The 27676-nt window shown below is 41.9% G+C and overlaps 1 protein-coding gene across 1 annotated transcript; it reads left to right on the top strand.

The window, feature by feature from the left end:
• The first annotated feature begins 16105 nt into the window (after positions 1–16105).
• LOC133782711 (heme oxygenase 1, chloroplastic) lies at positions 16106–18719 on the top strand. The gene is made up of 4 exons (XM_062222071.1): positions 16106–16894; positions 17829–18052; positions 18275–18382; positions 18470–18719. Exons 1-4 carry the CDS (start codon positions 16447–16449, stop codon positions 18560–18562), a joined length of 873 nt encoding a protein of 290 aa, XP_062078055.1. The 5' UTR covers positions 16106–16446; the 3' UTR covers positions 18563–18719.
• The last annotated feature ends 8957 nt before the right edge of the window (positions 18720–27676 follow it).

The following is a 27676-nucleotide window of genomic DNA, read 5'->3' as shown; positions in this document are numbered from 1 at the left end:
AACCCCAGAGATTGGGGGCATCTATTGACTGATGGGCGACAATCAGTCTGGTTAGTCGAAGATTCTCCGTGGTGATGAACCTCCCCACATCCAGATCTTCGACACTAGAGGTGGCATATACCTTCTTTCAGTCCAAGATAAACTTGGTTAGCCGGGTTTGAGCGTACGGACCTGTTCACAGGAACGTGAGTATCCAAAAAATGAAATAAAGGACAAGATGAAGAATGAGGAAGGATAACTTACCCACGCGCTGAAAGTCCAGCACCGGAGTGGGGTTCTTCTCCAGGAGGAATCCGAATGTCATAAACCAATAGTGTCTGACATCTGGGGGATGTTTCCAAGAGTTGTATGGAGTCGGACTGACACCACAGCTCTTCAACCGATAAAACACATCCCTTGTTTTATCCTTGGAGTTCAGTTGTGGCTTCAACTGGTAGTAGTACAGTACCTCCGCGGGGGTGGGCTCCGGGATCTCCTTCCAAGTGCAAAATATACGCCACCCCGCCAACAACTTGTATGCCTGGGGTATGAGCTGGAATGACGCGAACCCCACGAACTTGAGGAATCGCCTGAAATAATCATGAAGCGGGAGGATGGCTCCCACACTGATGTGTCCTGTGCTCCAGGCCCTGAACACGCCCACTCTAGTATGGGCCTCTCTTCCATCCGGGCTAGCCTGTTGAAGAAAAGCCATGGAGTCGAATCTATCCCAAAGGATTTTTCCAGCTCGTTCAACATCCGGTAGTTCTGGAACTTGTTGACTTCCGTGTCCATTTCTCACGTGTTACCAGTGGGAAGCTTGTGCCCCTCCAAGACGACGGGGCCCACATTCACTATATATTTCGCGTAGAGGGTGACGCCACGACCCATGATCAAAGACCTGAAAATGACAAGAAAAGCAAGAACCAAATAGTCAGCACCAAAACCAAAAAGTTGGTTAAGGTACATTGATTCTCCTAAAACTGCTTGGAGAGGTCCCTTCTGGACACAGATTCAGGAACATTTAAGGTCTCAGGAGCATGAGTCGGGAAATAAAGGCTGAAAATTATTGTAAAAGGAAAATAATTCACCTGGACGATTTTGAGGCGTCCGAGTTCAATGATTCAGAGTAATCTAGCCCGCTCCATCAATCAAGCTATCTACAGAATGGAGTATCAGCTAAATAGTTCCCTATTATTCATCACTACCACTACCTAAAACCACCTTACACGGTGGTCATGGACCTAACGGCTACATGGTCGCGGAAACAACATGGCAATAAAAATGATGAAAGAAGATAAGGAAATGACCAGAAAACATACTGAGAAAACTTGGATCTGGGATTTGTTGGTATACGGGCGATAACGCCGGCAGAAATTTAGCCTTAAACTTGAGGAGGTGACACACCAATTCATCGATGTTCTCAGACAAGTCGGCTGGGACAGAGTTATCTTCTTGACAAATGAAATAGGGCTTCGCCAGAAAGAGGTGGGCTCGAAAACACAACAGCCATCGGAAAAGCTCGTCTGCAATTTTGGACATTCATAGTGTTTGCTCTCTTATCTCTGGTTTTAGAATTTGGAATCAGTAAAAGTGTGGAAGGGAGCCTACTGAGGTATTTATAGGAAGAAAAGCCCATGTTCAATCCAACAGTCCAAAGTGAAAATCCCAAGAAAATTCTCATTTGATGGTTCTGGATGGCGCAAAGGCATTAACTAGCCCAATCAAGTGCTAAATCATGGATTCGTCAATCCATGATCCGCGCCTCCCTCATCCAACAGTCCATGTTGAAAATCCCAAGACAATCCCCATACAACGGCTCTGGATAATGCAGAAGCATTAAACAGCCCACTCGAGTGCTCAAAGCACATTTTCGTATGGATGGTACGCTTTGGGAAATGCACTGACATCTATCAGTGACCTAGGACATCAAAGGATTTTCCCCAGATTATTTAGGCATGAATGGCATAGACATACCAATTATCTGGAGACATATGTCGATGACAGTGGGAATTTGAAAGGTTAAAGATTAACCGGTTGGCCCTCAGGTAAATGAACCTAGACTTAGGTAAATGAACCCAGGTCTTGGTAAATGAATCGGGAAATAGGTGATCGATCCGGAATAAAGAAGGCAAATCTCCACCATGCGAACACAAACGAAGACTTAGGGGTAAATGTTATCCATATTTTCCATCTTGGACACGTGACACAGACAAACGGGTTTCATAGGCTCTCAGAAGAGGCCCGTGCCCAACCAGGCCCTAGGGAACGATGAACAACCAAACCCTTTCGGCCCGAACCATGTTGAGCCCAATAACTAGCGAGTAGCAAGAGCATAGTAAAGGGACCGGAATTGAGATGCATGCCTGAACCACCTTCCCAGGCACACCCAATCTCTATCCTCTGGGATTTAGATTATGGTGGCCGACAATCCATTCTAGGAGATAGAACCCATCGAGTGGGATCCAGGTGAAGTCTCCAGGTCCATCACCAATGCTCTAACTCGCCATCAGAATGTCCTTCGATCTATTATCTTATTCTGATGCCCGCCTTGGTAAATGAAACCAGTCTTGGTAAATGAACCTAGACATCAATAAATGAACCCAGACCACATATTTGGGTATAACAAGCCCAGTCCTTCCTACAGCTGACGTGTCCCTGAGAAATTCGGCAGTTGGTCTCCCTAACTAACTTGCAGAATGGAGTATGCATGAAACGTACAATATTCCTAGGAAATGGTATTGTCACTACTCTAACAAATCCTGTCCCTAGGATCCCCTTGGTAGCCCACGTGGATCAGTCTGTGCCAACGTACAAATGGCAGTTGTGAGGCTCTACTACACTCAAGCCGGTCCAATAGGCCATGATTAATAACTTGTAATCACATTGCACTCACATATTATAGCAACGTTAGAGAGCACTTATGATTATATCCTTATTGGGCCTGGATTAGTCCGACCTAAATCACATGACTGCCTTATAAATAGGGTCATTCGTGCACTGCAGCGAGGATCCCCGATTTTCTCTTGTATGAAAAAACGTTGTTGAACTTTCAGAAAATCTCCATTGTCAAACTCTCTAAAGCCTAATACTAGTGACTCGTGGACTAAGACTCATTAACACCCCAACCACGTAAAAACTGTGATCTTATTCATTTCTTAGCCTTTCTTTCCAACCCTTATTTCTCAATATATTTATAGTTTCTGAAAAACTGGGTAAACATATATATATTAAAAAAATCATAAATAATGTTTTTCTTTAATTTTTCATTTAATATGTTTATGTCATTCTTTTATATATATAATATTTTTTATTTATTTGAAATTTATATGATGATGATATAGATTTAATAAAAATAATTAATATATTCTATAAATAAAACTAAACAAATGTGTATTGCACGTTGTTTGTATCTAGTAAAATATATATATATAGACCAGAGAGAGGAAGAAGATGAGAAGATGGGGCAGAGCTTTAGCGGCGGCAAAAGGCAACCGGTGGCAGGGAAGTTCTATCGACAAATGTTGTTAGTAAAACCCTTATTGTCGTTGATAGAGTGAATAAAAAAAATTGGTTAGTGCGAACCATTCTCATCTCTCTGAAAAGGCTTTTATTGATGTCGGCAAACGCGTTGTCAGTTAGAGCCCTTCTTTTTTGTATTGTGTCATACTAAAAAAATTGTGAGAAAAGTGAGTTTAGAAATACGATTTTACTGTTTAAAATTATATATAATAAGTGTAAATTTAGATAAATATATTTACATATAATTCTTTAATTAGTCAGGAAAGAATATGAAAGAAAAAATTAATACAACATTTATTTATAGGAAATTTACTAATTTGGTACCCTGTGTCTTTGTAAAGTATCGTTTTGATACCATCTTTTTTCAATAATGCCCATATGGTATTATATATTTTAAAATCATACATACTTGGTACTCTGGACTCAGATTTAATAAATAAAATTTTATCAATATGATCAAACATATATCAATTATGCGTAATTAAGTAAATAAATTTGAATTTGGAATTCTTATAGTTGAGAGCAGTTTGATTAAATTTGTAAAATTTTATCAATTAAATTTGATTTTAGGGTACTGTACGCCCTAAATATCCGCGCACTATTGGCGAGCTAGAAAATGGCATAATTCGATCTGCCACGTGTAAATCATCCACTCGGAGCTGTTTTGTTACGGGCATCCATCTGTCCAGCCCGAGCTGATTAGAGAGTTAACTGCTACTCGAAGGCATCGTGTCAGCAGTATGAGTGTCACGAGCTAGCGCGCACATTAAGCTTGTGCTGCGACAGAGATCTGATACCTGAATCCTTGTAAAGTCAACCACGCAATATAAACGTGCATATATCAGACATCACATGTCTGTTTTATTCCTGATTTCTTGAATGCGTAGTATAAACGTGCGCATTCGGACATCCTGTCTCTGATTTGGGCCAGGTGGCCCAGTACCCATCCTTACCTGTTGATTAGACCTCACTTCCCTGTAAGGTTTAGGAATTAATCATCAGTGTCAGATAGATGGCGTGAAGGATAAAGAGATCACGGGATGACCCCATTGCCAACCCAGATATCTTATTCCTATAAATACCAAGACCCTGGGTGGTGCAAGGGGTTGGCATATTTTTGTAAAGAAACACTCTGTAAGAAATAGTCAAGAGATATCAATAATATCGACTGGTGGACTAGAGGGATTTTAACATTCGAACCACCTAAAAAGAAAGGAGTGACCATCTTCCCATGCTATTAGTTTCTCAAATCCATAATATAATTATTTTCATATTACGGTTCATCAATCAGCACTAATCCATCCTATTTATTCGTATAATTACCTGTTGGCGAAGAACCGCATCAACAGTTTGGTGATTTCATTGAGAAGATTTAGATTGGTGCTATCACAAAAACCCAATCATGGTGGTTACTCGTTCGAGGCATGGTAACGAGGCGGATCAACATGATGGGCAGGAGGCCCACCATGCCGCCATATCCGACGAACCAAACCCCGAGGTCCAGCAGCCGATGGGCCAAGACGACACCGGGAGTTCGGCGCCCCGGCCGCCAAATCCGAACCCGGGTTTCCTGACAGTGATAGAGATGGAGAACATACAGTTGAGGAGTCAGCTATCCAGAGCAAGTAAGCAAATCGAAGAAGTCTTGGCCCGGCAACCCCTCTTGCAACCGATGTTAATGTCGGAAAGAGGCAAAGTGGGACTCACAAGTCCCGTAGGGATAATCGGCCCAGACCCAGTCAATCAGTCAGAACCTCAACCCCAAGTTCTGCACCTATGTCACACCATAACCAGGAAACTATGTTTGAGGAGTTTCCCAGGACCAATCAGCAATTCAGTAGATCAGTCTGAACCTCGACTCCTAGCTTGATCCCACCGTCGAACGCGCTCAAAAGGGCTCGTGGCAGCTTGCGGAGGAGATTCGAGGAAGGCTCGCGTAGACAGCCTGCTCCGGCCAGCCCTCCCGTGCTGCGGCCAGATTGCCAGGCACAGGATATTGAAGATGGTAGAGTAGAGCGGCCGCGAGCTAATTTGATCCGCCCGGATGGGACTAGGATTGCTTTGCCAGTTAGGCATCCCCCGTCGCTGATAAGATATCTGTCTCCTACCCATCCAGTTCGAGACATTCCGACGCACGGGAGCAGCAGAAGAAATCCTCCTCCCCTTAATCCTTCCCATCGCAACCGAGCACGCGGGGAGGTCTCGGATCCTCACCCCCAGCAGCAGGCTCCAAGCTTTTCCAACGGGAGCTACTGGATCGAGAGCCACCGAAGTGGCAGATCCGGTGGAGACCTGCGTAATCGCTTAAGTTTGGCGCAAAGCCCTCGGGCCACCTCGAGGGCCGACCTTCGAGATCGCCTCAACTCGTAGAGGGGGAATCCGGCCAGAAATGGAAGTCATGCTTGCCAAGAGGGTGGTCATTCCGAAGTATGTGACAGTGGGAATGTCCCACCTAACCAAGCTCAAGCTTGGAGGGACAATAACCTGCCTAACACGTACAATGGAACTGGAGTTGTTGAACAACCCTAGAACAACCAAGGGATTAAGGACCAGACCCTAGAACGTTTAGCTCAGATGGAGGAGCTAATGAATAAGCTCTTGTCAGAAAAGGAGAAGGACGAGTATGACTCGGGGGATGAACTCGAGCTTTTTTCCTCCAACATAGCAGCCACAACATACCCGCCGAGTTTCCGGATGCCCCACCTGTCTAAATTCGATGGAGACGGAGACCCGTCGGATCATTTGGGTATGTTCAATACCCTGATGATGGCCCATAATATCGGCCCCGAGCTGAGGTGTTTGATATTCCCTTCCACCTTGGTCGGACCAGCTAGGCAGTGGTTTAAGCAGTGTAAAAAGCATTCCATCAGCTCGTGGAAGAATTTTTCTGCCGACTTCAAGAGGGCATTTCGAGCTTCTCAAGCTACCCACCTCAAAGCTGACACCCTGAAGAACGATAAAGCAACAGCCCGAGGAGCCTTTGAAAGCTTACCTGAGCAAGTTTGCAAACGTCGCGGCTCAAGCCAGGGACGCGAACGATAGTTCCAAGCTTATGGCCTTGAGGACTGGAATCCTCGTTGGAGGTGGGCTATGGAAAGAGATACAGAGAAGAGGTGTCAGCACCGTGGATGAATTCTTGAACAAGGCCCAGGAATGGATAAACCTGGAGGAGGCACGAGCATCGGTCGCAGGAACCAGCCAAACCCTTGATCAGCCCGTTGGAGTGGAAACGGATGTCGTAAAAACAACTCAAACCGTTACACAGAATAACCAAGGGAGTGGAGGTAAGAGAAAAGGGAGCGGCGAGGGCAGCCAGCACGGTCCTAAGAAGAATAAGCCCGTGGAAAAGTTTAAGCCAGTCTACGCGACCTATATCGAGCTCACAAACACTCGAGAACACATTTTCCTAGCAAACTCTGCCCACCTCTCCTGGAAAAAGTCGGAGCCTTTGAAACACCAGAAGGCTAAGAGGGACCCTTCCTGTCGATTCCCCAACGACATTGGCCACATCACTGACGATTGTAGGCATTTGAAGGATGAGATCGAGATACTCATCAGAGCCGGACCTTTGGCTCAGTATGCGTGGAACTGGGTTCCTACTAGTCAACCTGGGCCCCGGATATGTCAGGATACCCCTCCTCCTGTAATAGGAGGAAAGATATCCACAATCTCCGGAGGCCCCCATTTGGCCGGCACGAGCAGAGGTGCCCAGAAGAGAAATGTCAATGAGTTGAAGGCTCATAATGGAGTGGAATTTGTCCCGGAGCAGCATTAAACCAAACAGCAACGATTGGAAAGGCAACCAATCATTTTTACCGAGGAGGACGCTGGTCACGTCCAGTTCCCCCATAACGATCCTCTAGTCATAACCGCCCAGCTCGCCAACCAGAGAGTTAGGAGGATACGAGTCGATAATGGGTGTTCAGTGAACCTGCTGTTCTGGTCTACGCTGGAGAAAATGGGATTGTCTATCACTGAGCCGAAGGCCACCTCCATGATAATGTATGGATTTTTCGGAGAAGGGTCGGCAGCGATAGGAACAATCGAGCTAGTAATAACCTTGGGAGAGGGGCCCCGAACTGTCTCTAAGCTCCTCGAGTTTGTGGTTATCAATTGTCCCACTGCCTATAACGTTATTCTAGGCCGGCCTACGTTGATGGCATTTGAGGCCATAACTTCTATCTGCCATCTCGCAGTCAAGTTCCCCTCCTCTACGGGGACATGTACGGTCTGAGGTGATCAGCTCACTGCCAGGGAATGCTATAGCATTTCCATGAAGGGAAAATCATAACCCTGGCAGCAGGCGATGACCATTCAAAGCGGACATGAGGAATCTCAGGAAGTAGGACCTATTCCTGAGATAGAAAAACCTCAGGAAGCCAATGGGGAAGGTATCACCTTGAATGATGGTATTGACCCCAGGATAGGCAAAGATAGATCCAAGCTCCAGGCCATTGAAGAACTCGAAGAGGTGAACATCGATCTGAAAGACCCCTCGAAGGTGGTGAAGCTCGAGAAAAACCTGTGTAATGAGAGGAAGGCGAAGCTGCTGAGATTTCTACAAGAGAATCTAGATGTGTTCACCTGGTCTTATGAAGACATGATAGGGATCAGCCCAAGCATCATCATGCACACCCTAAACTTGGACAAAAACGTGCATGCGAAGTCCCAGAAACAAAGGCGCCTGGGCACGACCCGAGTTGAGGCCTTAGAAGAGGAAGTAGCTCGGCTCTTAAGGTGCGGTTTTATTCGCGAGGCAAAATACCCGATCTGGGTCGCCAATCCTGTTTTGGTCCCGAAGCCCAACGGGAAGTGGCGAATCTGCATCGACTTTTCCGATCTGAATAAAGCCTGCCCCAAAGACTGCTTCCCCTTGCCGAGAATTGACCAATTGGTAGATGCCACCACGGGGCACGAGCTCATGTCCTTTATGGATGCATAATCGAGCTATAACCAGATCTCCATGAATCCTGCAGACCAGGAACACACTAGATTCATGACCCCAACTAACGTTTATTGTTACAAGGTCATGCCCTTCGGGCTGAAGAATGCAAGAGCTACATATCAGAGATTGGTCAATAGGATGTTTGCTAATCAGATCGGGAAAAACATGGAAGTGTACATTGACGACATGTTGGTTAAGTCGAAAATTGCCGATAACCATGTCCCCGACCTGAAGGAGTGCTTTAAGATTCTAAGACAGTACGGCATGAGGCTGAATCCCCAAAAGTGTACCTTCGGGGTAGCGTCAGGAAAATTTATGGGTTTCATAGTCAACACCAGAGGAATAGAGGCGAACCCCAATAAAATCAGGTCAAAGGTCAATAGACGCATCTTTAACTTAGGCGACCTGGTGCTCCGAAGAGTCTTCTTAGCCGGTAAGGATCCCAAGGATGGAGTCTTGGGACCAAGCTGAGAAGGACCCTATCAGATAAGAGAGGTTGTGAAGGAAGGGACTTTTAAACTAGCTCGGCCTAATGGAGAAGTAGTCCCATGGACATGGAATGCTATACACCTAAAGAAATATTATCAATAGTCGTACTTTTGTAAGACTTAATTATGAAAGCCACCTTGTTTTATTAAAAAATGAGAAATACTTTTGTATATCGTTGTATGTTTCTGTATGCGGGTAGTGTTAGTAGAGCGTGTTCCAAGTAACCAAGAAAGATCCCTTTCTGTTTACTTGGGGGGCATATATCCTGGATACAACCAAGTCCCGAAACTTAGAAGTTAGTTAAATTGACTAACCAGTGTTTTTCCTAAAGAGCACGAGGTGTCGATAAAACTAACGCGAACTAAGTTTTTAAATAAATGTCCTGGATACAACCAGGTCCCGAAACTTAGAAGTTAGTTAAATTTACTATCCAATGTTTTCCTAAAGAGCATGAGGTGTCGATAAAACTAACGCGAACTAAGTTTTTAAATAAATGTCCTGGATACAACCAGGTCCCGAAACTTAGAAGTTAGTTAAATTGACTAACCAGTGCTTTTCCTAAAGAGCACGAGGTGTCGATAAAACTAACGCGAACTAAGCTTTTTAAAAAATTAATGTCCTAGACATAACCAGGTCCTAAAACTTAGAAGTTAGTTAAATTGACTAACCAGTGTTTTTCCTAAAGAGCACAGGGTGTCGATAAAACTAACACGAACTAAGTTTTTAAATAAATGTCCTGGATGCAACCAGGTCCCGAAACTTAGAAGTTAGTTAAATTGATTAATTCAGTGTTTTTCCTAAAGAACACGGGGTGTCGATAAAACTAGCACGAACTAAGTTTTTAAATAAATGTCCTGGAAACAACCAGGTCTCGAAGCTTAGAAGTTAGTTAAATTGATTAATTCAATGTTTTTCCTAAAGAACACGGGGTGTCGATAAAACTAACGCGAACTAAGCTTTTTAAAAAATTAATGTCCTGGACATAACCAAGTCCTAAAACTTAGAAGTTGGTTAAAATTGACTGGCAATGCTTTGTAGTTTTGAAGAAAAAGTCAATAAACTAACGCGAACTAGGTTTTTATCAATCACATCATATTACAGAAAAATAAGTGATGAAATTCAGGGTAACTAAAATCAATTGTCTCGAGGAGGAAAAACCTCGTGATAAATTATTACAGATAAATAAAAAAAATACAAAAAATACTAGGCCCCCCAGGCCGCTCCCGCGAGGTCACCCCCTTGGTCTCTTGCTCGCCAGCAGCGAAAGTCTCCCCAGTCTCAGAAGGCGACTCCTGTTGAAGATGGGCTTTGAAATTCTCAAGGAATGGCTCCCACACCTTGAGCGCCAAAAAGGAGAAGTCTCCATCCTGGTTGAAGGCCCAGCAATGGTAGAGCATGGCCTCCATGGAGGAGCTGGAAGACGCCCTCTCTGCCACGATGGCGGCCTCGGCCTCCAACTACTTAGCCTTGGCCTCCTCGAGCTCGGTCTTCGCAGCGGGCAAGGCGACCTGTGCGGCCTTTTCACTTTCTTTGGCAACCGTCAGGGCAACCTTGGCACTTTGCTCTTGCTGTTGGGCAGACGCGAGAGCGGCCTAAGCAGTCTGGAACTCACCCCTAATCTCGTCAATCCTAGCCTTGGTCTGAGCTATGCTGTGGTGTAGAGCCAAAGCCGCCTGCAAAGACATAGATAGTAAGGCACGTGCTGGGAAAAAAACAAAGAAATTTAACTAAGTAAACTTACCATGAGGGTCATCCCCAGCGAAGAATCCATGACATTCTCAGGGCTCCTCGTCTCGATCTCCCTCAAGTCCCTCGAGGTGGCATTGTAATAATGCTCCACCATATAGCTCACAGTCTCATAGACCGTCCCTTGGAAGGCCTCAGGGATTTTCTCCAGGGCTTGGGTGTTAACCGGGATGCGCACGGTGGGAGTGGGAACTGGCGGGGTTCCTGCTGGTGCCTCTTGTTCCCGAGTAGGGGCTAGAGGTCGCGGGGGAGGTGGGGGCATGTTCTCTGTGGCTGCAGGGACCTAGCCCCTCCCCTTGGTGGGAGACTTAGAGGTGGTCCCGGCAAGAGGAGTCTTCTTGGTCAACCGGGGTTTCTTGACCAGTGGCCCGGGCGATCCTGAGGGAGGATTCCCCCCCTGGAAGATGGATCGCAGGACGTTGTCTCCGGGCTGTGCCATCTCTTCGCCTAAAACAAAAAGAAGGGAGCGTTAGTATACATGTAAGGTTACTTTATTACAAGAAAAATCTAAAGGTGTATTGAAAAGGTCCTACCCTCCGGGCTAGAGGAGGAATCTATTGCCACGACCTCCGGCCTCGAAGCTTTTATGGGGGAGTCTAAGTTTATTACTTCACGGATGAGAGGGGGCTCTGGGTCTGGATCCACCTCAGGACTGGACTCCTCTACATGTTGCCTAAGCCCTGGAGCGACTACACCCTCCAGAAGGGAGGGCCACGACCTAAGGTTGGTCCCGTACTCCTCAAAGAAGGCCGACCTAAAGGACAGGGTGTTGTCTACTACTACGGTACCCCTAGGACGGCCCATATCATGGTGCAACACTAGTTGATCTACACACTGAAGTAGGGTTATGTTAAGATATGGGTCATCTCGATGGCGATGTACGAGCTGGCTTGGGTTAAACCTAACAAGCCTTAGGTCTGTAGTGGCCCTGTCTAAGTCCCTAAATAGGTATGGGTTACCTTGGCTGGAGGGGCCGGCTGCTGCCCCGGACTAAATCCAATCCACGTCGAGGCCCTGAGCAGCCTCGAGAGCTCATTTTCGTCGCACGAGCAGCACCTCATCTTCTTCGTCCTGCTCGTCGCTGTCCGTGGCATCCCCCTCGGGGATAGGCACCAGCTCGTGAGCTACTGGAATAGCCTGCGACCTCCTCAAGGCCAGAGTCTGGCCCCGAGAAATTAACTTACACGCCAACATCGTCTCATCAGATACGAGCTGGCGGTGGTCTTTTTCACTTGGTGGGAGCCCCACCAAGGTATCGTATTGACCCCCAAGGGTCACCGATTTGGCCGTCCTCGCAAAAATGGTTGCACGATGATGTTCAAGTCATTACGCGCGAAAATAAATAAAGCAATCTAGTGATTTCGCGAGCTGAGAATAGAGAGAACTTATGAGGACGGTTGAAGTAGTGGTATTTGTAGTTGCGAAACCCCGTCGACATGAAGAACTGGTCCTTGAAGTTGTTGGGGTGGCTAGGCAGCTCGATGACTGCAGGAGAGTTGGGAAAGCGGGTCAAATAGTAGAACTCGTCACCTCGCCCCCGTTGATCCGGGCTGGCTTTGAGGCAGAAGAAGAAAAGGATGTCCGTTGCTGTAGGGACCTCCCACTCGTGCCTCAGGAAGAGGTACCTCAGCCCCGCTAGCAGACGGTAGGAGTTAAGGGGCAGTTGGAAGGGAGCCAGCTTCACGTAATTCAAGAAATCCGTGAAGTACTGGTCCAGAGGTAGGAAGGCCCCGGCCTTGAGGTGTTCGTCGCTCCAAGCCGCGAACTCCTCGTTGAGAGGCGTGCAGCTCCACTCGCCCTCGAGGGGAGGTCTGGCAACAAGAGCGCCTGTCCCAATTTTGATGTTATGGGACAGCAGGATCTTGTTGACCCTCCCTTGTGTTATAAACTTCGAGACTATCCTCTCTGCCTCGAAGAAGGCGTCAGGTCCCACCTCGACCTATTTTTCCACCGTGGGACCAAAGTGGGGGATGGGAGAATCCATCGCAATCCCTTTCCCCTTGCTGGCCTGCTGGGATGACGAGCCAGCCATGCTCTTCTTGGGTACGTTCTTCCTGGGTCCCATCTGGTCGCCTAACGAACAATAATGAAGAAAAGTTTAAATAGGCGACCTAAAAATAGAAAAGGGAATATAGCGCGAGAAGTGATTTTCGTACATGGGCTGAGGTAATCTCAGCCTGCGGTGTGTGAAGCCACGCGTTGCCATGGTCACGCGCCCACGTTTCCAACAGATCCCTGATTGCTCGGGATCTGTGTGTCAGGAGGGTCAGGATAATGCTTGCCTTGGAGGGAAATTTTTAAAAAGCAAAACCGCCTAGGAAGCGTGACCCCTAAGCTACCCGGTTTTGCACCCTAGAAACCTCTCACCTTCCCCTTTCCAAACAGGCATTCCCTAAAGCTACCCAGAAAAGCTACCCAGAAAAATTACCCAGAATTTATCTTGTCCTAAACATCACATTCCTAGACATGTTCTCATATAGTCGATGTACCTAGGATCAAAACCTATGCACCAAAAACTAGCCAAAAACAACCTACAGTGTGCGACTAAGAAAGAGGTTTACCTAACAGAGAAATGGAAAGATCAAAACATGCAACAGCCAGAGGACTTACAGTGTATTTTCCGTGTGAAAGTCGCGAAAGGCGTAGGAATCGGACTCCTGGCGGAGTCTTTAAAGCTGGACTGGTGAAGAAACTCTTGTGGCGAGAACGTAGGGATCTCTGGGATGATAACCTGAAGAGGAAAAACTTCTGAGACTAAAAAGGAGAGAAAATGAGGAAAAAATTTCAAATGAAGGGTGGCTAATACGGAAGATGGCCAACCTTATATATACGTAAGAGACATAAAGGAACGAGGACCGTTCGATCAGATTAATGCGAGATACGAGGGTCATAACTCGAGAGGCAAAACGACGGCCGAAAGCAGGCTAGGCCATTTAATGCAATTCTCAGAAACCGAACAGTCGCCAACCACAGCGCTCCACGTGTCCGATACCCACGCAGTGGGCGGGACATGAAGAGTCGAAAGGGAAACTTAATAGCCCCCGCTGTGAAGATCACAGATGACGTCATGGGTCACGAGCAGGGGCTTAGGGGCAAATGTACGCCCTAAATATCTGCGCACTATTGGCGAGCTAGAAAAGGGCCTAATTCGATCTGCCACTCGTAAATCGTCCACCCGGAGCTGTTTTGTTACGGGCCTCCATCTGTCTAGCCCGAGCTGATTAGAGAGTTAACTACTACTCGGAGGCATCGTGTCAGCAGTATGAGTGTCACGAGCTAGCGCGCACATTAAGCTTGTGCTGCGACAGAGATCTGACACCCGAATCCTTGTAAAGTCAACCACGCAATATAAACGTGCATATATCAGACATCACATGTCTGTTTTATTCCTGATTTCTCGGATGCGTAGTATAAACGTGCGCATTCGGACATCCCGTCTCTGATTTGGGCCAGGCGGCCCAGTACCCATCCTTACCTGTTGATTAGACCTCACTTCCCTGTAAGGTTTAGGAATTAATCATCAGTGTCACATAGATGGCATGAAGGATAAAGAGATCACGGGATGACCCCATTGCCAACCCAGATATCTTATTCCTATAAATACCAAGACCCTGGGTAGTGCAAGGGGTTGACATATTTTTGTAAAGAAACACTCTGTAAGAAATAGTCAAGAGATATCAATAATATCGACTGGTGGACTAGAGGGATTTTAACATTCGAACCACCTAAAAATAAAGGAGTGACCATCTTCCCATGCTATTAGTTTCTCAAATCCTGAATATAATTATTTTCATATTACGGTTCATCAATCAGCACTAATCCATCCTATTTATTCGTATAATTACCTGTTGGCAAAGAACCGCGTCAACAGGTACTAAACATGTACGATTTCAAAATATAGGGTACCAAAATGATACTTTACAAAAATACAGAATACTAAATGGTTACTTACCCTAGTTTGAAATTGAAAAAACTGGTGAGAATTGCCTCCTTTTTACATGGATTTTATACTTTAAATATTTATAAATATTACTTATATTTATCTAAGTATATAGTGTATATACCCTCTAATGTATCATCCTATTCGCCCTTGGTCAATATTTTATGAGACACATTATCAGATGAAACCACGAATATATCTCACTAAAAATAGTAAATACTCATTTGGTACCATGTATTTTATCGAAATATACATTTAGTACCCTATGTGTATAATAATAATAATTTGATACCATTTGTTTGCAATTCGTACCAATTTGGTATCATTCGCTGGAATTTGGTCAACCTATATTTCAAATATGACCATATTGCCCATCTTTTTAATGATTTATTTGATTTTCTTTTTGTTTTTGTTATTTTAAAATGTTTTAAAAATATTTTCTAAATTAATAAAACAAAAAAATATATAATTAAAACTTTGAAATAATTTAAATAAATAAAAATAAAAATATTAAATCTAACCCCTAAACTTAAACCAAAAAAATTAAAATCAACACCCTAAGCTTAAAAGCCAAAATTTAAATTAAATTCAAATAAAAATAATTTAATTAAAACTTTAAAAATATAATTAGGTTTTTAATTTACTTTAATTAATTTTAGAATATTGGTTTTAGTTTTTTTATTTATATTTGAAATTAAATATATTTATGTTTATTTAATAAATTATAATAGTTTTATTAAATATTTTTATTTTAAAATTAATTTATATTACTTTTTATTTAATAATTTACATTTAATTGATTGATTTTATAAAACAAATTTTGTGTATATAACTTTCGTTTGTATATATGCACAACAATCTTTAAAGTAAAATCGTAAATTACACTTTAAAATCCCTTGAAAAATTTACAATTACAGTAGTGTAGACATAGAGCCTAGAGAGCAGAGTCGAACAAAGGTCCCTAAATTAACCAGCACGGCACGGCTCTCATTTTGCGCCACTCGCATATTGCCACGTGTACCACAGTCCTTGGAGAAAACGACGTCGCACATACTCCCCCACACGCATTTGCATGTCCTTCTTCTTCATTATTTTATTTTCCCAATATAACAATATAATATTTATAGATCTACAAATAAATAACTGGGATCCTTTTTAAAAAAAAAATTATCCACAGGAGTTTACTGTGTCATCTCAAATAATCACCGATTTCTTAAAATTATAATTGTACTGGTTATTATTATTATTAATAATTTTCATTTGTTATACCTTACCTTACGTTACGATATCTGACGTGTACTGTCTTTACAATTCATAATAAAATGAAAAATTGATCAATAATATTTGCGTGGACGGTCAAGATTACACGGCATGGAATCTATCGAATGCGTCTGTCTACTGTCTTTTTATTTTTAAATATTTAGATTTAGGATCGAATGTTTAATTTGAGCATTAAAATTCCCTTTTATTTATTTCTTTTTACGAAATATTGAATATCCATCCAAAATCGAGGGAGGATTACTACCGATAGACACAAAACACAGAGACCCATAACTCCATCCACCATTGCTGCAGCTTGCTCTCCTCTGAAAACCCCTTTATTCCTATTATATTATTTTTCTTGCTATACCTTTGTCTTCAAGAGTAAGTGAACCGCCATTTCAAGCCAACCCCATTTCTCTCTCCCCTTGTCTCTGTCTCCATCTCTCTTTCTTCGGAGTTTCAACGCTCTGTTTGGGTATTTTTTATAATTCTTAAAGAGGGTTTCGTACACTCTTTCTCTAACAACACAAAACTCGCTCTATTAAACTCTACCTTGTTGGCTATGGCTTCCTTCATTCCAATTTCTCAATCCCAGTCCCTTTTCAGCAATACCCGTATCAAAAAACTCCCTCCCCTCTCTCTGCCCACATCCAATTTGGGGTCCGAGTTCTTAGCTAAGTGGGGTTCTGTACGGTTTCAGACTCCTCGTGGGATTACAGGATTGCCCATGAAGACCGCCAACGTTGTCGTTTCGGCTACCACGGCTGAGAAGCCAAAGAAGCGGTATCCGGGTGAGGCAAAAGGGTTTGTGGAGGAGATGAGGTTTGTGGCCATGAAGTTGCATACTAAGGACCAAGCTAAGGAAGGTGAGAAGGAAGTTAAAGAGCCTCAGGAGCGACCCGTGGCTAAGTGGGAACCTACTATTGAGGGGTATCTGAGGTTCCTTGTGGATAGCAAATTGGTTTATGATACTCTTGAGGAGATCATTGAGAAGGCGCCTGTTCCTTCTTGTGAGTACTTTCTCTCTTCTCCTTTTAGGAAAAAAAGAAGCAGAAAAGTTATGCTTTGTGGGGTTATTTGAATGAGCTTTGTTGTGTTGATATTTTAGAACGATTCTGGGCTGGATTTAATTATATGTCTTGTTCAGCTTAAAGCTTCTTTCTTGAATTCATGTTGGCATAGAATTTGGTATTCGTAATCATGTTTCCATTTATACGAGTCTCTTATTTATTGGTTTGGTAGTAGTTTATGTCATTGGCTTTTGTGGGTCCTTGTATCTATGATCTTAGTTTGGATCCAAGATTTGTTCTGTCCTTGTCATAAATGGCTCTACTGTTCTCGTTGGATTTCTTTTACTTTCATACTTTAACATTGTCAGACATAATCCTACGTTAATTGTACTTATTCCTCAGTTGTAGACATGGTATATTCCAAAAATTAAGACTTTCTTTTATTGTACAATCATTTCTCTCAGCCGGTAACTGTAACTCTTTGTTACCTAGTACATAGTATTCATATTTGAGTTTTTGGTGCTAGGATTTACAGAATTAAATTGTGATGAGATTCATGCTAGCTCACGGAGTTGAGTTTGTGAGTGTGGATGGTGCGGTGTTGTGTTCAAGTCCAGCAAATGATCTTATTAAAGAAAAATAGTTGAAATATGATAGAAAGTTCATTCTTTCTTTTACATATATAGCTGATCTGCTAACTTCAGATGACAATTACATTTTCAGGCATCCCTGAGATTTAGTATAGTATATAAAATGAACTTGAGATTGTTTGTTTATTGAAACATCTTCTTAGAGATTATCTCTAAGGCAGGATAATTCCAGAGAGTGGATGTAGGTAGCATGTCCCAATATTTCAAATATCAAGATATATACTGCCTACTTCACTATGATAGAACTTACACCAGCTTTGTTATGTATTCTTATTTTTATACAGATGCCGAATTCAGAAATACAGGATTGGAAAGGTCTGAAAGTTTAGCTAAAGATTTGGAGTGGTTCAAGGAACAAGGCTATGTCATACCAGAACCATCTGGCCCCGGCATTGCTTATTCTGATTATCTCAAGGAATTATCAGATAAAGATCCTCAAGCTTTTGTGTGTCACTTCTACAATACGTACTTTGCTCATACTGCAGGTGGTCGAATGATAGGGAGAAAGGTATGCAAAAACTGTTCTTTCTTTGTAGGTGTCATTTTCTTGTTCACTGCTTTGGGGATATGCTTTAAGCATTAACTTTCAATCCACTATTTTTTAATATATGGAATAATCCGAATCAAAAACAAATTGCGTCACCTAAAGTATGGTTTTAGTAAAAGAACGAAAGCATTCACCAAATATTGCAGCTTAAGATTTCTTGTTGGCATCCTTTCTTTGCATTAGGTGGCTGAAAAGTTATTAAACAACAAGGAGTTGGAATTTTACAAATGGGATGGTGACCTTTCCCAATTGTTGCATAATGTGAGGGAAAAGCTTAACAAAGTAGCTGAGGTACTTATCTTTTCTTGTACCCTTTTCAAAATTTTCTGTGTTGGGGTGTATCTGATTGAAACATAACTTGTATGCATGGTTTTTCAGAGCTGGACAAGAGAAGAGAAGAACCACTGTTTGGAAGAGACTGAGAAGTCCTTTAAGCATTCAGGGGATATTCTTCGTCTAATATTGACATGATGTGTAATTTGCTGCTGCTGTTGTAAACTTGTAATGGCGCAAGCCTAATGTTTGGAACATCCCCCTTGCCATACCAATGGAGACTTGTGCATATTATAATGGCTATAATTATGCAACATATAAATAAAATATATATCACTTTTTTTTCTTCACCAAATGTTTGTCTAATTCTTATTTGTTATTTTAGCTATACAATACTATTTCAACCACACTTTTAAAAAAAAATTAAAATAGCTAAACAGTAGTACTTTAGTAAATAAATAAGATTTGAGAAATAAGAACTAAATTTTAATAAAATTAATTCTTTTATGTTAATTGAAAAATGAATTAATAAGAAAAAGATTTTGATTATGATTGTTTGTTTCCCCTAATTTGGCTTGGATGACTAATAAGTTATTGAAGTTGGAAAAAATATGTTACTTTGCTTATTTTTGCTAAAGGTTACTTGACTTTAGAGAACTTATCCCTCTGGTCTTGTCAATTGTTGTAGGTTAGGACAGAAGAGCTTATTTTTCTGTCATATTTAGCTAAAATTAGTTATCACTATTTAATCCCGACATATTATTCAACTTCGTTCATTATTTGATTAGTATATATTTTAAATCAAATATATAATTTTAGAATTTTTCTGTGGTGCGGGCTTACGAAATGCCCGCACTTGCTTCTAATTGGCCCAAAATAGTAGGTGTATAATGTGTATGGTGGGGATGCAAGTATATTATATTTCTGCTGATTAAATTATTTTACTGAGTAAATCACATGTCATACGCGTAGTCCAATTTTATAAGACATGTTTTGTTTAATTTTTAGTAGAGTGCTTTACATATATAGTTTAAATATTTATAATTGTCTTTGGGTTAAATATTTATAATTTTATTATATATTTATTTTGTATTTACTAATAAATATTTATATTTATTTATATATTATAAGCTTAATTAATAAATTATTTAACAAATATAACTTTAAAAAACAAGAAAAAACAATATGGGATGGTTATATACATAATCAAATATATTTTTATTTTTTAAACAATATGTATATAATTAGGTCATACAACATCCAGTCTTTATAATAATTAAATATATATATTTTTAATAAATTTTTATCATATCAATTTTTTTAAAAACTAAATAATTGTCTATGTATAATACGGGAAATTATTCTATCAAAATTTTATTTCTTACTTTATTTTATTTTATATATTTATCGGTATTATCACCAATTCTTTCATTTTGAGAATTTATGTGATTAGAGTGATTATACCTATTTGCACAAATACCTCGGCGATTACCACTCGTTAATACATAGAGCTCAATAAGCATATCTTGAGTTGGTACGGAAATGGGATCCCCAATAGCTAGAGACAATAGATTTGTATGAGAAAACGTAAGTAAACGAGCCTCTGCTTGAGCCTCTAAAGATAAAGGTACATGAACAGTCATTTGATCTCCATCAAAGTCTGCATTGAATCCCTTACAAACTAATGGATGTAAACAAATAGTGTATCCTTCTACTAAAATGGGTTGGAAGTATAACACTATTCTAAACTCAATTTTGGTCAATGAATAAAGTTGTAGTCTCTAGACTCAATCAATAAAATCAAAACTATTTTTTTAAAAAAAAAAATAGTAAAGACAACAACAAAATTTTATTTTCACTCCCTTTGCCCCTTCTTCCTCGACTCTCTCCCTCAACATATTTTTCTTTTAACATATTTACACTCTAAAGTTTTATTAAGACACCCCACTTATTATTAAAAACTAGTATAAAATAATAGGACAATTCTTCTATAGGGGCTTCACTTTAAGCCCTATTTGTGGGGCTCTCAGTGTACTCGACCTGTGAACAGTTTCCGGCGCAATTTTTTTTTATGACCGTGTATATTGTAGCTATTTAGAGCATCTTGCAAATTTTCAGAAAATTTCGAATAATTTACAGTATCGAAAACTAGGTTCAAACATGTTGCTTTCCACGCGCATAAAAAAAATTAGTCACTCGTGCACACAACATGTTTGAACTTAGTTTTCGGTACTATAAACTATTCATAATTTTCTGAAAATTTACAGGATGCTATAAATAGCTACAATATACACGGTCATAAAAAAAATCGCGTCAAAAACTATTCACAGAACACTGAGAGCCCCACCGTCGGTAGTGCTTAAAGTGAAGCCCCTATAGGAGAATTCTCCTAAAATAATATATATTTAAAAAATTATTCTCACGTTATTTTATATTTTTTCTATAAATAAAAATATATCTTAAATGTTTAGATATAAAAAAAAAATTAATATATATAGGGAATTTCTCATATAGGGGCTTCACTTTAAGCCCTACCGGTGGGACTCTTTAGTGTTCTCGACCTGTGAATAGTTTTCGGCGCAGTTTTTTTTTATGATTGTGTATATTGTAGTTATTTAGAGCATCCTGCAAATTTCTCGAAAATTCCGAATAGTTTACAGTACCGAAAACTAGGTTCAAACATGTTCCTTTCCACGCGCGTAAAAAAAAAATAGTCACGCGTGCAACATGTTTGAACCTAGTTTTTGGTAATGTAAATTATTCGGAATTTTCTGCAAATCGCACTGATGCTCTAAATAACTACAATATACACGGTCATAAAGAAAATCGTGCCGATTCAAAGGTCGAGAACACTGAAAGCCTCACTGGTAGGACTTAAAGTGAAGCTCCTATACAAGAATTGTCCTATATATATATATATAAATGAATACCATGTTAATGTCAAAATTTAAAATAATATACATTATTTTTAAAAAAAATTATAAAGACGAGATAAGAAAATAATTGAAATTAAAACAGAAAAGACACTAAAGAATGTAAAGAAAAATTAAGAGAAAGTGTTAAAAGTTTTTTTTTTAATAAAATGCGGGTGTCTATATATATTATTAAAGGTGTAATTATCATCATATATAAATTACTTTATATTGTAATGAAAGTACTATATTGCATATTAATAAACAAAAAATACTTATTTTTATTAAAAGAATAAAATTAAAAAAATTAAAACTAAAAATCTTAATTAGAAAATAAAAATTGGAGGACATTAGCTTATTATATAATAAGCTAATGATATAGTGTAAAAAAAATAGTGGAGTATACTATTGTGAAGTTTATTAAATTAATCAAATATTATTCTCGATGGATATTATTAAATATATTATTATTATTATATGTGAAGTTTTGGTACAATTTGAATTGAATCTTATAATTATGATACAAAAGCTTATAATCTCTCAATAATCCTTCATTTTTTTTCTCGGAAGAGATACGAGTAAATAGAATGGAAAAAATCTAAATTTACCATCCCATCAAAATATGCTGCTACATAGAAAATTTAATATATCTATATGTATTGTAATATCTTGTAGTAGCAATAGTATATAATAACTTATCACACCTGCCAACTTCTAAAACTAACAAGTATGAATAATGTCACAGATCAATAACATATTCACACATTTAGGAAGTTACCATACAAGGCAAACAATAATCAAGGCCAGAAATTCAATTAATCAAATCTAAATGAAGTAAACGTCTTCTATGCATAAAGGAACTTAATAATTAAGCAAAAAACCCTTAAAACTTGGTTTTATAGTGTTGACGCAGTTTTTTACCAACATTGTATTATGAAATAATAAGGTAGATTAGTGCTTAATAAACCGTAATGAAAAATAAATGATTTCCCTCAAGAACACAGAATTTTTACGTGGTTCAAAATCCACCTAGTCCACGAGTCTATATTATTGTTGTTTCTCTCCCTCTATTTTGGCAGAGTTTCGGTATTACAGAATAATGGTCCCTCTCCCTGTCCAATATTCTCATTATTTATAAGGAAATTCCATGGACATGTTTGGGTAACTACGTGATTAAATCACATATTTACATAATTATTACATTTAATACATATATTTCCCATTTATATTGGGATATGATTTGATCACAAAGTAAATGTTCTCCTAATATCTGGGATATTAAATATGACAGCCTGGTCATAAATAAACGTATAAAAGGATCCCGAGTCTCTGGGGATCCGCAGGTATGTGTTACACCCAGATTTCGAGACCAGAGATTATGACCTCGAAAAACTGGATTCATCAAGTATAAGCTCGAAATATATGAAACACATTGCATGGCCCAATTGTAAAACCTCCGAAGTAATATGGCAATCTCAAAGACGTAACCTCGGGATTCTTTCTAGGCTCGAAATGGCATGACATTGGGATACATCCGTTATCGAGTGCCTTCGGAATGAGCAGCCCGAGCTTAAGAAGTGCAAGCTCAAGTGTGATAGCCTCGATAGTATTTATCTGCTCTGAGCAGGTCTTGGAGTAAGATGGCAAGTTCATAACAAGTCCGTAAGTCTTAACAGTCGCGATGTTGGTCGCTGACCTCGAAGATTCAATAAGTCACCTAAGATAGCCCGTTGTGTATGTGCGAACATATTTATTGTTGTAAAATCCCAACATTAAGGGGATGTTATTTAGTTTGTTATTCATTCCCGGGTCTTCAAGAGACATTTCCTTGTATATAGAAGATATAGCATTTAATGTCATTATTTTAAATTGATATACAGAATATCTTCCCGAAATATGTAGGAACGGACTCTGTAATCTTCCCTATAAATAGAGAAGGAATGACCATTTGTAAGGGATGGATAATCTTAGATCTTGAGAAAAAGCTCTGGGTAATTCATCCTTGAAGAATTTCCACAAAACTCTAAGTCTTAATAACACAGACTCGTGGACTAGGCAGATTTAACTGCTGAACCACGTAAAAACCTTCTTGTTCCTCTTTACTATTCGTTCGCACTGTAGTTTATATTGTTTAATTGCTCTGCGATTTAAGTTGACGAAAAACGGCGTCAAAAATTTGGTGCTTTCATTGAGAGCATTAAGCAATACGAATTTAAGTCTAGCCAATCAAAGAAGCCTCATTGAACCAACTATGGCCGCGAATGATCCTAATATTCCTGAAGAAGAAGTTAGCTATCCACGACGCCCTGGGAAACAACCGATGATGAATCCGGACCCGGATGAGAGGAGTGGATCCTCTGACTCTCGAGGACCACCTGCACCACCGGCCCCCAGGGACGACGAGGACATGTACTATAACCCTGAGCGATATGTCCCTATTACGGAGCTTGAAAACCGTCAATTGCGAAAGCAGTTGGCGGAGGCCAGGAAACATAACGAGGAGCTGGCCAGATTGGCTGCTGAGGCGCAGGCGGCTCAGCCCCTACCTCCGCCTGAGGCCCAAGATCCACCTCCGCGAGATGTTCATGTTCCTCCCCGCAGGCCCCGTGGGCGACCTCGCAAAAACGCTGCCACACGAAGAACAGAGCAACCTCCGCTACCGCCAGAGCAGCCTGCTCCCTCGAGGCCCCAGAGAAACACCCGGGCGGGAGCTCCTGTCAACTCAACAATTGAGTTACTAGCCGAAACTGGGAATAACTGAGCCCCCGCAGCGGCTCGGACCCAGAATCCTGGTAAAGCGCAGAACGTTCCTGAACTAGCACAGGCGAACTCGGGACCTTCCAGGCCCCGAAATGGGTGGCAGCCACCATCACCCATATGGTACCCACTGTCGCCAATAAGATATCCCTCACAACCTCGGAGAAACACACAACCGACTCAGGGTGATAGGGAAAGGCGGGCTGGATGGAAACATGGGAATGGAGAAACTGCTAGAGAACCTAGAGGCGCCCAGCCTACAAGAAGCCAAATGTCTCGGTCTCACACTATAGAGACAAGACAACCTGAAAGGAACCCATCTCGAAACAACTATGCGGTGAGCCTTGCCAGCGAAGGCTCAGAAGGCACAAGATCGGTCAATATGTATGACCGAGGACGCAGAAATACTAAGAATCAAAGGGACCACCCTGACTTACGGGAGCACCTGAATCAGAATCGGGGTAATGGTAACCCCTCAAACCCAGACCTGATGGATCGCTAAAATGGACGCAAGGATCCCATGCGAAGGCACGAACCTGGAATTATGATCAATGATAACCAATTTCAGGATAGACCCCCTGTGGATCCATTCCAAGAGAGGATTGATCAACTGGAAAAAGCATTCAGACTCTTACAGAATGAATGAGGTCGGGATCAGGACGAAGAGTCAGACGAGGAACTCGAACCCTTTGCCCCCCATATTTCCAGCACTCCGTTTCCTCAAGGGTTCCAGATTCCTCACGTCCCACCATTTAAGGGGAAGTCCGACCCGTACAGTCACATAAGTACGTTTAACACTATTATGAGAGCAAGTAATGTGGGCTACGAGCTCAGATGCATGCTGTTTCCAGCTTCGCTTACAGGACCAGCAAAAAACTGGTTCGAAAAATATAAGAGGCATTCAATTACTTCTTGGGATCAGTTGTCTAGAGATTTCAAGAAGCAGTTTAGAGCCAGATCGTAATAAGGGCCGAGGCATCCGCCTTGAACAATGTCCGGCAACAATCGAATGAAACACTGAAAAGTTACCTTACAAGGTTCAATCTGGAAGTCGCCCGAGCTCGTGATGTAGACGACAACGGCCATTTAATGGCTGTCCGAGCCGGGGTAATGCCGGGAAGTCCCCTCTGGGAAGATATGCAGAGGAAACCTGTGAGGTCCATAACCGAATTTAATCGACGAGCTCAGAGGTTTGTCAATGTAGAGGAGGCGAGGTCAATGCTGAATATGACCTCTCAGCCCATAACTACAACGACAAACTTGAACTCTGCCTCGACCTCAGCGAACCCATCAGCCTCGAAACCCCCTGTAGAGATTCCTTCCAAAAGAAAGAAAAATGAAGGGAGTAACTCCGAGGCGAAAGGGGGAAAGAAGAAGAAAGGAGAAAGGTATTTCTCTGTGTACAAGGTGTACACCGAGCTCAATGAGTCTCAGGAGAATATTTACCTGGCTAATGAAAACCAGGTCCCTTTCAGACGTCCAGACCCCATGAGAAACCAGAAATCCAAAAGAGACTCTAGCAAATACTGTTGATATCATAGAGATACCGGACACACAACCGATGAATGCAGGCAGCTGAAGGACGAGATCGAAGGTCTGATCTCGAGAGGATACTTTAGGCAGTATGTAAGGAACCAGAACAATAACCAGGCTTCTACCAGCCAGAAGACAGCTACACCACCGCCTTCCCAAAACAGTAACTCCCGAGCAAGGGAAGACGAGAGACCCCCTCCGATTGATGGAGAAGACGTCGTAACCATCTCGGGCGGGCCTCATCTCGCAGGACTGAGCAGGAATGCCCAAAAGCGATACGTAAATGAGCTAAAAACTGGCGATGGGTCCCCTTATGAACCCGAACCTAGAGCTCCGAAATACCAAAAGGTTGAATCTCAACCTATAACCTTTACGAAGGACGACGCGTCCCATGTCCAATTTCCTCACAACGACCCACTGGTCATCACCCTTCAGCTCGCGAACAAGAGGGTTCACCGAGTCCTGATTGATAACGGGAGCTCGGTGAACATCCTCTATAAAGCCACCTTAGAAAAGATGGGACTCGCGTTTTGTGACCTAAAGGCCTGTGTAACGACGTTGTACGACTTTTCAGGAGAAGGGATTGCCTGTATGGGGTCCATCAAGCTCCCTGTAACCTTGGGAGACTTCCCAGTCTCAACAACCAAGATGATGGAATTCGTAGTAGTGGACCTACCATCAGCCTACAACGTGCTACTCGGGAGACCCGCCCTAGTAGGGCTGGGGGCAGTTTCATCTGCGAGGCATTTGGCCATCAAGTTCCAGACTTCTAGTGGAATCGGGACACTGAAGGGAGACCAACTAGCGGGAAGGGAATGCTATAGCATTTCCATTAGAGGAAATAAGCAAACGAGTGCACAAACGCTCGCCATAATTCAGAATAAGGATGGGATAGTCTTCGAAGTAGACGAAGAAATCGATCCAAGAATAGAGGAAATAGCTGACCTCGAACCATTGGAAGAGCTCGAAGAGGTCAGCCTCGAGGAAGCAGACCCCCCGAAGACAGTAAAGGTAGGGAAAAACCTTCCCGAAGAGACGAAATAGCAATTAATTTGCTTTTTGAAAAAGAATCAGGATGTTTTCGCATGGCCGCATTCGGATATGGTAGGGATAAGTCCGAATATAGTGAGCCACGCTTTGAATATTGACAAAAGCTCCCCCCCGAAGCAGCAAAAGCGAAGACTACTGGATGATGACAGGAAGAAGGCCCTAAAATAGGAAGTCGATAGGTTGAAAGCAAACCGATTCATCCGGGATGCTTTCTACCCCGATTGGGTAGCCAACCCGGTGCTAGTTTCAAAGCCTAACGGGACATGATGGACCTGTATCGATTACTCGGACCTCAATAAGGCTTGTCCTAAGGACTGCTTCCCCTTACCTCGGATCGACCAGCTCGTAGATGCCACAGCGAGACATAGGCTTATGTCATTCATGGACGCCTATTCTAGATATAACCAAATTGCCATGCATGCCCCTGACCAACAACATACGAGTTCTGTGACGGACAAAGGGCTGTATTGCTACAATGTCATGCTGTTCGGACTCAAGAATGCTGGAGCCACTTACCAGCGACTCGTAAACATGATGTTCTCTGAAAAAATAGGTAATAACATGGAAGTTTATGTTGATGATATGTTAGTTAAATCTCAACATAACAATAACCATGTGGACGACCTCAAAGAATGCTTCGCCATGCTACGGAGGTATAACATGAAGCTCAACCCTCAGAAGTGCTCTTTCGGAGTATCTTCGGGAAAATTCCTAGGCTTCATTGTAAATGCCCGGGGAATAGAAGCAAATCCAGACAAGATCCAGGCTCTGATTGATATGCCCTCACCTCAAAAGCATAAGGATGTCCAAAGTTTGACTGGAAGGATGGCGGCACTGAGTAGGTTTATCTCGAAATCTACAGCCGGGGGGGGGGGGGGGGGGGGAGAAGTTCGAGTGGATAGAAGAATGTGAGTTAGCTTTTCAGGAGCTCAAGAAGCACCTCGCGAAACCCCCTATCTTGTCAAAACCCATCACGAGAGAAGTTCTGTACCTGTACCTTGCTACAACTGAGCATGCCATCAGCGCCGTACTCATCCGAGAAGAACAAAAAGTGCAAAGG

This window comes from Humulus lupulus, chromosome 6, assembly GCF_963169125.1.
Source record: "Humulus lupulus chromosome 6, drHumLupu1.1, whole genome shotgun sequence".
NCBI classification, from domain to species: domain Eukaryota; kingdom Viridiplantae; phylum Streptophyta; class Magnoliopsida; order Rosales; family Cannabaceae; genus Humulus; species Humulus lupulus.
Note: the sequence above shows the minus strand (reverse complement) of the source record. Positions and strands in the feature narration are given on the sequence as shown.